Genomic DNA, 12,365 nt, shown 5'->3' with positions numbered 1-12,365 from the left:
GCCATTGTGGAGAAACTAATTGAATTTTTTGCATCAGGCTGCACTCCAAAGTATGTGAGGGAGATTCCCACACCTGGTCATTCTTTTTAGGTTACGAATCTAGGAAAATGTCCCAGATTGAGGGGTCAGAGGTGGTTTTGGAACAATATGATAAATTAAAAAGTAGTAAATCACCAGGACTAGATGGTATTCACTCAAGAGTTCTGAAGGAACTCAAATATGAAACTACAGAACTACTAACTGTGGTATGTAACCTATCATTTACATCAGTCTCTGTACCAGATGACTGGAGGATAGCAAATGTGATGCCAATTTTTAAAAAAGGCTCAAGAGGCAATCTTGGCAATTACAGGCTTGTAAGCCTAACTTCAAACTGGTTGAAACTATATCAGAATTATCAGACACATAGATGAACATGATATGTTGGGGAAAGAGTCAACAGTTTTTGTAAAAGAAAATCATGCCTCACCAATCTATTAGGATTCTTTGCAGGGGTCAACATACATGTTGACAAGGGTGATCCAATGGATATAGTGTATTTAGACTTTCAGAAAACCTTGGACAATATTCCTCACCAAAGGCTCTTAAGCAAGTAAGCAGTCATGGGATATGAGGAAAAGTCCTCTCCTAGATCAGTAATTGATTAAAGGATAGAAAACAAAAGGGTAGGAATAAATGGTCCATTTTCAGAATGGAGAGAGGGAAATAGTGGTGTCCACCGAGGCCTGCACTGGGACCAGTGCTTTTTAACACACACAAATGATTTGGAAAAGGGGGTAAAACAGTGAGGTGACAAAATTTGCGGATGATACCAAATTACTCAAGATAGTTAACTCCAGAGCAGACTGCCACAAGTTACAAAGGGATCTCACTAAACTGGGTGACGGGACAACAAAATGGCAGGTGAAACTCAACGTTGATAAATGCAAAGTATTGCATATTGAAAAACAATCCCCACTATACATATAAAATGATGGGGTCTACAGTAGCTGTTACCATTCAAGAAAGATCTTGGAGTCATTGTGGATAGTTCTCTGAAAACATCTGCTCAATATGCAGTGGAAGTCAAAAGAGCTAACAATATTCGGAATTATTAGGAAAGGGTTAGATAAGACAGAAAATATATAATGCCTCTATATAAACCCATGTTACACCCACATCTTGATTACAGTTTGCAGGTCTGGTTGCCCCATCTCAAAAAAAGATACACTAAAATTGGAAAAGGTACAGAGAAGGGCAACAAAAATTAAGGGTATGGAACAACTTCTGTATGAGAAGAGATTAAAAAGACTGGGACTTTTCAGCTTGGAAAGGAAATAGCTAAGAGGGGATATGATAGAGGTCTATAAAATCTTGACTGGTGTACAGAAAATGAATAAGGAAATGTTATTTTACTTCTTTACACAACACAAGAACTAGGAGTCACCCAATGTAATTAATAAGCAGGTTTAAAAACAAACAAAAGGAAGGACATCTTCATACAACAGTCAACCTGTGGAACTTGTTGCTGGGGATGTTGAGAAAGCCAAAACTATAACAGGGTTAAAAAAAGAACTAGATAAATTCATGGAGAATAGATCTATCAATATCTATTAGCCAGGATGGTCAGGGATGCAACCCCAACCCTGAACGTCCCTAGCTTCTTTTTGCCAGAGTAGGTGTGCACATAATGGGATAGATCACTCAATGATTATGTGTTCTGTCCATTCCCTCTGAAGCTCCTGGCATTGGGCACTGACAGACGACAGGATACTGGGCTAGATGGACCATTTGTCTGACCCCATATGGCTATTCTTATCTGCAACATTCCTAACAATACTTAGGAACAGAGCTGGGACAACTTTTCCAGTAAACAGTTTTGGATATTTGTCAAATAGTTTACTCTGAACTAAAAAACCAAAACAAACAAACACAAAAACAAAAAACCACACCTCCCCCATCAAAAAAATGCTTCAGTAAAGTTGAAACATATTTGTGTTTCAACCCAACCCAAAAAATTCCACTTCAGTTTCCAGCACTTTGACAAAGGAAAGGAGGACTACATTTACAAAAAAGAGAGGGGTGTCTCCCTTACTGTTTTATCCCAATGGTTAGAGCACTCACCTGGGATGTGGGACACTCCCTACCAGCTTGACAGAGTAGGGACTGGAACTTGGATTTCTCACACTGCAGGGGTGTGCCCTTGCCAGTGGGCTATGGGATGTTCTGGTATGGGGCTCTCAATCTCTCCTGTTAAAGCTATTCCACTTTCCACAACACGACATTTTAACAGGGACTTGAACTTGTGTCTCTCCCACATCCTAGGTGACTGCTTCAACAGGAGATTGAGAGAACCTATGAAGGGAGAAAGTCCATCCCCAGATCTCCCAGCCGTTTTGTGAATCTAGTTCTTTCCTTTCGTCAAAATGTCTGAAATCTGCATGAAACGTTTTGAGTTGAGTCAAACGAAACATTCTGAACCAACATTTCTGACATTTTAAAAAGTTCCCCACAATTTTTTAATAATTTTGTTTTCTGTTCAACCCAAAACAAAAATTTTGCAACAGCCAGTGAACCAAAAAATCCATTATTTGCCCAGCTCTACCTAAGAGCCCTAGACATGGCCTAAAATATCAGTGAGCGAGGTGCTATGCAGATACAGAAAGAAATCTGGCTGGAGTACCTGAAATCTTAGCTCCGAGCATCTTGCTCCCAACCCCAATGGACCCTGTGGGGGAGGAGAAGCATTGGGTCTGTGGGTCATGACAGGTCATCAAGGTTTACAAATGGGTCCTGAGGCCAAAAGGGTTGAGAACCACCGATTTAGACTAACCAAGAAAAAGTAGAGGTGAGATGAAATGAACAGGCTAAAGTTTGATCCTGAAACTTGTCTTGGCCCTCACTTAAAATAACTGCATGCAAGTTAGAACTTTGTAACTCAGTTTACCTTCAGTCTGTAAACAGCAGGGCTTCCAGGGAAGAGTTTAGAAGCTCTCTCAACCCAGTATTTTGTTCTTCCATCAGTAACATCACTGTCACATAATAATTCCGCAATCTTCAGTACAAGATCTTTTTGTGTTGGGTTCAAGTCCACTGAACGCTAATATTTCACCACCGCAAAAAAACCCCCCAAAACAGCTATTAATTTTGGTATTTAGTATGAAATATAAAGTATTTCAGCATATAACTAGATAAACAACAAAAATCTAAAACTCATCAGCAATACTCCACAGTATGTACATTTACAGTTAAATGGACAATGAAAGCTGCTTCAAAAGTCTGTTATACTACTACTTTACCCAAGATGTTTTGGACGTGTTCGTAGTAAACATAACAGTTTGTTATTTTTTAAAAAGTTATTAAGGTGAAGAAATTTATGCCGATAGTTTCACACCTTTATATGCTTATGGAACAAGTCAGACCAATGAGCTTTGGATCCTGATTCTGTAATGCAGTTTACTAGCAACTGAAATCCACACCATACAATTCTAGGGATTCCTGTTAGGGAATCCCAAGGCAATCTTAATGCCTTACTTTGAAAAGTATTCTACCAGCCTAAATTCCTTATCAATCAATTTTCAGTGTGGGAAGATATTAATGCTAGAGTTTTTTTAAAGATCAGCTCTAGGACTGATACAGTACACAGTTACTTCTGTTTTAATTTTCTTTACACTTATCTTATGTATGCATCAATAGTAAGATCAAGCGAAAAATTTCCTCTTATTTCTTTAATGTTTTTAATTTGTGCATTTGACAGTACTGGGCACAGTCAATTTTGTTTTCCCAGAGATAGCAAGTTAGTTTCCTTTTTTGGTTTTGCTGGTCTTTAACACAGCAACAGGAGAGAGAACGTACATTTGAGAAGGTGGGGGGGGAAGGAACGTCAAGAATCACAAAAAACGGTCATAAACTCAATGTTGTAAGAAACTGAGCTACAATTCATTAAAGGGTTAGATATTTACATGAATATCCAGTTACGTTAGATAGGATAAAGTGATAAGGACTAAATCCTCAGGCTTTAGAACATAAGCAGTCAATCACTTAAGGTTAGAAGTAATATTCTCCCACAGGCATGTTACTTCTTAACTGCCCATTTGAGGGAGGGTAAGGGGAGAGTCATACCTGTCCTTGAAGTAATAGCCATTGCCCAGAACCAGACCAATCATTGATATGATTCATGACAATTATTTTTATAATGCAAGGCATCAGGTGAATTAATGTCTGACTCAAACCTGCTTTCCTACAGATATGCCAGAATGCTTTCTAATTAGTATAAGATATTTTTCAGCATTAACTTAACATGTGCTGAGATTCATGTGTTATCAAATTAAGGCTTTCTAGTAAATTAAGCTGGGAAAGAGAAAAGTAGTGGCACTAAACTCTTCTGGGATTCGTCCATAATTCAAGAATCACTTGAATTGATCACTTTTACTTCTTACCTTATAACAACCCACAGCTTTTTCTATGTTATCTTCAGCTTCATAGAGTTGGCCCAGAAATTTGTGCGCTTTGGGATCTCTCTCTTGTACATTAAGATAAGTAGATATGTACCTGCAAAAAAGTAGTTACCATCCATATCAGTACATCATGAATAATTTTGAAACAAAATCTGGAACAGTTAAAAAACGTAACATAGTTCACTGGTGCTCTGGACAATGAAGGTGAATAGCAAGCAGTGTTTAGTTCCAAGTATCTGTTCTGGGGCCTCAAAAAAAATCATGCAACAATATTCTGATATGGGCCATCGCTAACAAATGTGTGTGTTTAACAAGGGAGACTTGTGTCTGCCAATCACTTAGAAACAGTAACTTAGGGAAACTAAAAGAAAAGGTTCTGCTATATTGTTTGAATTACAGCCTTCTGAATAAACAACACTTTTCAGTCCCTCATTTCCAAATTTCCTTCAGGTTTCCCCATTAGTGATTCAATTAATTTGTATCAAGTAACAGCTATCAGCTCCGTCTGAAAATAACCTAAATCTTTCAGAATTAGGCATCAGAAATTGCTTTGCAACAACAACACAGTATCCATTCAATTTCTATGGCAGAAAAGCTCTTTGGAAATCAGAACACATACTTTACCTTTTAGCAAGTTCATATTCTTTCACTTCATAATAGAGCTTAGCAAAAAAGAATCCTTTCATTGATTTCTGGAGGGAGAAACATTAAGTATTATGATAAACATGTTTAAAAATACGTAATACATTTACATTTTTGACCCAAAATAGCTTAGACAAAGTTCCCAGTTAACATACACCATAATGTTAAGTAACTAAACTTCAGACACATTAGTTATCAATCCTAGCTCAGTTTTTCATTATGGTTTGTAATATATTCTCCCCCTTAACATTTTTGTGGCGAGATACCCAATACCGTACTGATAGTATACATCTGGAAAATTAAGGCTACCTAGTCAACAAACAAATTCATTGCTTGGTTGTAACAGGAGCACTTATGATATCAGCCAACAAAACACTGAATGAGAAACCAGACGGGGTAATTTTGTCACAACATAATTGGCTTGCTCGTGGAAAAGTTTGTTATGCATCCATCCACCAGTAGGGAGATGCTTAGTTTCTTAAATTATACACTACAAAAAGTTTGTCATCAAACACTGATATTTAAACATGGCACAGGAATCCCATAGTATTCCCATACTATGCTACGCTTGATTACTCTGATTGTTCTCCCCAAAGGGAAAATTTGTGCTTGTGCCACAAATATATAGTTGTGACCTGATATTGCTACAGATGTTCTGCAAGGGAAGGTAGACTAAGACAAAGGTACTTTCTCTCCATTCTACCACCCACTGTATCTCTAGCAGTGGAGAATCATCCTTGTGCCTCAGTTGCTCCTGTACTGAATTGCTGGAGCAGGAACATAAGTGAAACTGACTAGCTCCTGTCATAGTTGCTGTGGAGCAGAGAAACAGGCACTTCTTGAGAAAAGGAAGATGAAAGGTAACAAAGGAAGAGATGAGAAAAAGTAGTGAGGGCCCATCTTTTTATTTAATGGCAGAGCATCAACCTGTGACTATCCAGATCCTTTCTCCTTGGATCAATAGAGGGGACAAGCACCTATAGATACTACAAACTCAGGCATTAAGGGGAATGTGGGAACTCCTTATATTTTCTCTAGCAACTCATTTTGGTTAAGCGGAGGACCAAAATTGATGGGATAATGAAAAAATTCACATGCAGACCTTCTAGGCCAGAGCAATTATCACTTCAAAACAAGAGTCCTTGGTGAGTGAACAAGATAAATAGGTAAAATAGAAGTCCATGAAAAAGCCTCAATGAAAAAAGTAAAACCAGAAGAGGTGAAAGGTGCAAAGAAGCAAGGAGGGAATAAAGAAAGGACACAGGTGAAATCATTCCAAAAATATGCAGGTATCGAATGACAAAATAAATGAATTGCTTATTAACACTACGTTTTTATTTTTGTATTTTTTTGCTACAAGTTTAATTTTAATTGGAAATGTAGCAAAAGGAAACACAGAAACCATATAACCTTTTCATCCATAAGATATAGGAGAATGGTTCAGAACAGACAGCCAGAAGCAACTGATGAGGCCAAAGCCATAGTGAGAATCCACAATAAATACCAATCTTTGTTTAAAAGGATAATTTGTGCAAAAGCTTATCTCCTCTTTGCAATTTGGGTCTTAAGCCGGTCACTGGATTTATTTGGTCTTTCGTTCACTGTAAGCTCTGTGGAGCACAAACCAAAAATTCTCTATGTGCTCAAACGATAAGGTGCAGACAGGGTAAGGAAACAACTGATAACTGCTCGTTTTCTCTCACTGATTAAATCAGCCAACAGTTCCTACTCCTCTATCAAGACGGAAATAGATGTTTTAGATATAATGAAGTTTTGGACTTTTACATGCAAATTGGGTCCAGCCAGCAGCTACTGGCAAGCTTCTAACATGGCACCAACCCTAAATGGCCAAATACTTCTCCTTCCAAGAGTATATCCATCAATGCTAACAAAACCAAATTAAGATCCTATCATATTTCTATTGGAAGTCCAAATAACTTATTTCTGGAATACTGGCATCTGTTCCAGAATCTTTATGTTTTCTCAAATTTTTAATAGCATCTGTTCGTAAAAAGATTGTATTGTGGATCATGTCCCATATTCACAATTGGGGAAGATCCCTGTGTCAGCTACAGCAATTGCTTATCAGAGAGTGCGATACTAGAAATGTATTCAATGTATTTTTAGTTTTCTTTGATACAATTTAGGCTCTGGAAACAAGGACAGTCAAAGTCACATGACAAGCCAGATCTCTGCAAGCCACAAGCAAATGCTCTGAGGAACATTGGTGGTCCATGGACCACAGTTAGAGAAGCACTGCATTAACAGTTACTGAAGGCAACCCAAATAATTGTCTAGAAAGCTGGTAGTGACCAGGTTTTTTATTGGACACCGAATGCTTCTCTGAAAAGTGGATGAACTATGGAGGCAGAGTTAAAATTGGTAAAAATTTCTTAGTTTGTATCATTAAGTTCTTAACCTTTTTTTTTTTTTTTTATTAAAAAGGAAGAAAAAAATTCAATTTTAAATTACATAAGATCTGGGACAAAAATAAGATGACCCTTTATACTCTAAGCACTGTTTCCAATCCCTCAACTTTCTCAAATCACCCACCAGATATTAAGTTTCTCTTGCAGTGTTTCAGCACAAAGGTTATTTTTGAGTGAAAGAATGCATTTTTTTACCCTTTAATAAGATGTTTAGCTTTTAAATCTTGTCCATAAATACTATGTTATTGGACAAGTGTGTCTGATAAGCTTGAAAAGGTCTGGTGAGCCACATTTCTTTACAATTTCAAGGGACAGTTAATTTGAGTCCCTTCTTAATTTTACAATACCATCAGGACAAACAAAGAATAAGAAGTATCTATTTTCCATTATTTACTTGGTGCACTCACTGTACAAACAACTACAATGCTACTTACGTAAAGTCAGCATTCCCTGTTCTTGTGGGTCTCTCACACAGTGAACAGGAGAAAACATTTTAAAAAAATGTCATGTACCAACAAAAATCTGTGAGGTGCAACTTTTAAATTCAGTACATTTCAAGTTGGCATTGTCTCTGTTGTAAAAGGTATCTGAATCTTATGACTTCCACTATCAAAGTCTCTGCATACGTATTTCTATGAAATAGTACCAATATTGTGTGCACAAACCCTGCCTAAAAAGCCTATTGAATGTTAAACACACAAATGTGTGTATGAAGCAGTACATAACACTTACATTTCCTGCCATTGCAATATAAAACACTTACTGAGCAGACAAACTATGGAACAAATGTTGACAGTCAGGTTTTAAGCATTAGATTGACCTCTGGCTTTTCAGAATTAAATGCCGAGGTTAAACTGTATCATTGAGTTCACTGATCCATAGACCACTAGTGGTCTGGAGAACATTTTCTGGGGTCTGCAGAGAGATAGCTGGTGACATGAACTAGCTATCACTTTAATTGCTAAAGTGCATTGTAAGATAGGAACGTAATGTATTCTTAGTCTATTCAATGTAAACAACTGTGGTAGTTGCAAAGAGATTGTTACAAGCCCATGAACAAGAAGGGAGAAAAGTCAGCCACTTTCTATTAAAATGTGATCCACATTTTGCAAAAAAAGTTTGAGCCGGTAAATTACTGCTCTACAAAACAACAACCCTGAAAGCTAATGGGGGGGTGGAGGGGGTAGCGCGATACCAGTGTTTATCAGACAAGTCAAATCTCCAGCACTACACCGGTGGCTTAAATAATCCTCTCTTAGCAGAAGCAGAAGCAGGGCGAGCTTCCCCGTACTGTCCCACCACCGTCCGTCAACTCAACCTAACGGGGGGAAGAGGGGATCTAAGGGCTGAAGGAGACACGCCCACAGTCAAGATGATGGCTCAGACCCGTCCTGGTCACTATAAAAGGCGGGAGGGGGATAGGTGCTGCTACATTTGCCTCTCATCCCAAGCCCAACCTAGCTAGTGGCGACGGTCCCAGCCAAGCGGGAAGCGCAGGAAGGCCCTGGCCGCGGCCCCCACACGCAGGTCACGGGTCCGGCTCTGTAACCGGCCCACAGGGAGGCAACCGAGGCGCCCCGCCCCCAGCGAGTGAGGCCAGGCCGGGGGCACCGGCGTTGAACGCCAGCCGCCAGGCTCCGTCGGGTCGGACACGGGCCCGTGACTCGCTGCCCCTCCAACCGCCCTGGCGCGGCCGAGAGCCTGACCCGCGCGGACCCAACCGGTGCCGCCTCCCGCTCCGGGCCGCCCCTCGCAGGGACGAGGCCCCTTCACCCCGCCCGCAGCGCCAGGGGCCACCCGGCGCCTTCCCCGCCCGGCCCAACAGATTCGCCCGGTTCCCCGGCCGGGGCGCGCCCGAGCGGCCGCCCTCGCTACAGAACCGGTGGGGCGGCGGCGGTGGCGGGGACTCCCCAAGCGGGGCCGGCTCCGCTCGCCGGGGACGCCGGCGGGTCGCTCACCTCTCTCGGGGAGGGGGCCGCGGCCTGCACCGAGGCGATGTACCGCTCCACCTCGGCCTTGCTGCGCCGCATGATCGCCGGCCGGCCGCGCCGCTCCCTCGCGCAGCGAAACCGAAACACCGCCTCGTCCCGCGCGCCAGCCAGTCAGCCGCGCGCTCGCCGTGCTGCGTCCGCCGGAGCAGAGTGCTGGTGTCTACGGTCTGGAGTGTGCGCGCGGCGCACGCAGGACGCCGCCGCCGCAGGCTGCGTAACGCGGACGCTACGTGTGAGCCGCCGCCTGCGGAAGCGGAAATTACGTATATCAGCTTGGCTTCCCTCCTCCCGCCAGCGCGGCGGCGACCTCGCTCGCGACAGGTTCCTTTTCCTTCCTCCTCGGATGTCACAGTTCCTCGGGAGCCGGCCAATCGCAGCGCGCGGGGGGTTGGGGGCGGGGCGCGGCGCGCGCGCGGGCGCCCAGAGAACCTGCGTGTACAGCTTGGGTCTGGAGCTCTTCAGGGATAGTGTGTGTGGGGGAGGGGCAGGCCAAGGCCTGTCAGCTCAGGCTGAGTGGGTGCCAGCGGGCGTTAGGGGCTGGTACAGAGTGGGGGGCGGGGTGAGGGCTGTGCAGGGGCTGGTACAAAGGGGGGAGGGGGGGCTGTGCAAGGGCATTAGGGGCTGATACAATGAGGGGGGTGATGAGCCGTTGTTGTCCGTGGCCACTGAAGGCCAGACAAGAAGTAACCAGGGCTTGATCTGCAGCCAGGGAAACGTAGGTTGGCTGTTAAGGACAACATAACTTTAAGGGTAGTTAAGTTCTGCAGCAGGCTTCCCAGGGAAGTGGTCGAGTCCCCGTGGTTGGACAACTTTAAGAACTGGTTGGACAAGCACCTGTCAGGGTGGTCTAGGGTTACTCAGTCCTGCCTCAGCGACTTTGCAAGGTCCCTTCCAGCCCTACATTCTGTGATACAGAAGGGCTGACAAGAATGGCTGGTTTGGGCTCATGTGTCACAAACGCGGGTATGTGCATGAGATCAGCACTCCCAGTAGGCATTACTCAGAACTGGATTTTTATTTGTGACATTTGTTTTCCATTATGGCCCTTTTCACCTTCAGTTAATATTATTCTGAGATTAGAATTTATACCTAATAGGATTAAGCCTCAGACCACGTTTGACTATCTGGATCCATTACATGTTTATCATGAATCCAAGATATTCAGAAACCATATCACTCTGTTTTCTTCAGCTCTTTCTGTGTATAGACCCCTGATCAGCAAAATAATCCAGGAAGAGATAGGAGTCAATTTCCTTCTTCCTTAAAGCCACTATTGCTACCATGATCCTGTAAGAGACCCTGGGAGTATATGTCAGATCAAATAACAGTGATCAGATTTGGGGGTGGTGGGAATACAACCTACTATCCATATGAAAAGCAGGTGACTTGCCTAGTGGATGGCAAATGAAATATGAAGGAAAGCCTCCCTTAGGAACTTGTTTATATGTTTCAGATGGAGTCTTGTTATTTTTTTCCTGTTCTTCTGAGACTGTAGGGGGCCTATGTTGATAGTGGGCCCTATAAGGAGTGTGAGAGGAGAGATGGGAGACAATCTCCTCCTATTTGCTATCTGATTCTCCACTAGAGAATGGCGGTGCATGATATGGTACCGGTGATTTCCGTCTTTCAAGTAAACTCAGTACCAAGACCGTGGTACTGATCAGGGGATACTTTGGTATCTCACATACTGCGAGGTCCCTGAGTGTCTGAATTCTTGCAGTGCCATCATACCCGGTACTGACGGTGGTTGTCGGTGCTGGGTCGATGGCACTGAGGGGGTTGGAGATCTGGGCCGTAGCAAGCACTCTGAGGCTGGATGGCATCATGTTGGCAGTTGAAATGGCACTGTTCATACCGGCAACTTCTTCCTGGAGATGCTGCGATCTCTCCTTGCCTTTCCCTGTTGGTATTGTTGCTGCAGTGCCTATGCCCACCAGGTCCTTAGGCACATCAACAGCATCTGCTGTATCAGACCCTCATGAGTTATGGGTACCATGTTTGGATGCTTCAATGCAGAAGATACCGAATGTACTGGAGATCTTTTTCAGCTAACTTGGGGCTCAGGCTAGTGCCTCATAGCTATCTTTTTTGAAGCCTTATGTGACAGGTCCACGGCTGATTTTGACAATAGTTGTGGGTCCACGGATGGCAGAAGTGCTGTCTCCATGAGGAGTTTTAGTTCTTGGTTCTTCCGAGATCTGGACTTTAATTGTTAGCAAAAGACCACACTTCTGGGAAATGTGGCTTTCCCCAAGGCAACTGATCCAGCGGGAATGTTTGTCCGCTATTGGGCTAGCCTCTTTGCACGAGCTCTTAAATCCTGGTGAACCAGGCATACCTCATGATGGGAAAAACCCCAGACAAAAGGGAAGAAGCAATTTTTTTTTTTTGATTAAAAAAAAAAAAACCTAGAGAAACTCTAAAACTAAGAAAGGAATTAACTATTTGAATTTTGAGAGAGAGAATGATCTGATGGACTACTAATAGCCCCATCTCTAGCCAGGGGGTGGTTGAGAAGGAACTTGGGGGGGGGGGGGGGTTTGCCCACACAGCGCTGGTTAGCCTTGTGGCAGAGCATGAGACAGCGCATGTGTGGGCCGAACGGACGCAGGTACCAAATTGAGACATGATTGGGAATTAGGTAGACAAACTATTGAGGAATTTGAAATAGTTGGAAGGTTAGAAAAGCTCTGTTGTAGGAAGTTCTGGTTGAGCCACCGGCCACTGAGGCAGCAGATAAAACCAGAAAGAACTTCAAGGGGAGGGGCATCCCTCTGCTGCCAGTAACAGACAGGTCTGGTTCTACCTCCAAGCTGTCAGCATGCTAAAATACCCATTGTAATCTATCTGTGGATCTTAGTGTAATA

The 12,365-nt window shown here is 42.9% G+C and overlaps 1 protein-coding gene across 3 annotated transcripts in view; it reads right to left on the bottom strand.

The window, feature by feature from the left end:
* Positions 1 to 9,863, bottom strand: part of LOC137163417 (E3 SUMO-protein ligase RanBP2-like) — a 73,789-nt gene extending 63,926 nt beyond the window's left edge. For all 3 annotated transcript variants that reach the window (XM_067563623.1, XM_067563624.1, XM_067563626.1), the window contains exons 1-4: positions 9,466 to 9,863; positions 5,061 to 5,128; positions 4,419 to 4,530; positions 2,927 to 3,079 (exon numbers count right to left, since the gene is read on the bottom strand). In XM_067563623.1, the coding sequence (XP_067419724.1) occupies positions 2,927 to 3,079; positions 4,419 to 4,530; positions 5,061 to 5,128; positions 9,466 to 9,537 (405 nt within the window). In that variant the 5' untranslated portion in view covers positions 9,538 to 9,863. The remainder of the gene's footprint in view (positions 1 to 2,926; positions 3,080 to 4,418; positions 4,531 to 5,060; positions 5,129 to 9,465) is intronic.
* Positions 9,864 to 12,365: the final 2,502 nt, after the last annotated feature.

Source organism: Emydura macquarii, unplaced genomic scaffold, assembly GCF_026122565.2.
Source record: "Emydura macquarii macquarii isolate MOO-44397 ecotype Brisbane River unplaced genomic scaffold, CSIRO-AGI_Emac_v2 contig_2531, whole genome shotgun sequence".
Taxonomy (NCBI): Eukaryota; Metazoa; Chordata; order Testudines; family Chelidae; genus Emydura; species Emydura macquarii.
The sequence above is the reverse complement of the archived record's forward strand: the minus strand, read 5'-3'. Positions and strand labels throughout refer to the sequence as shown.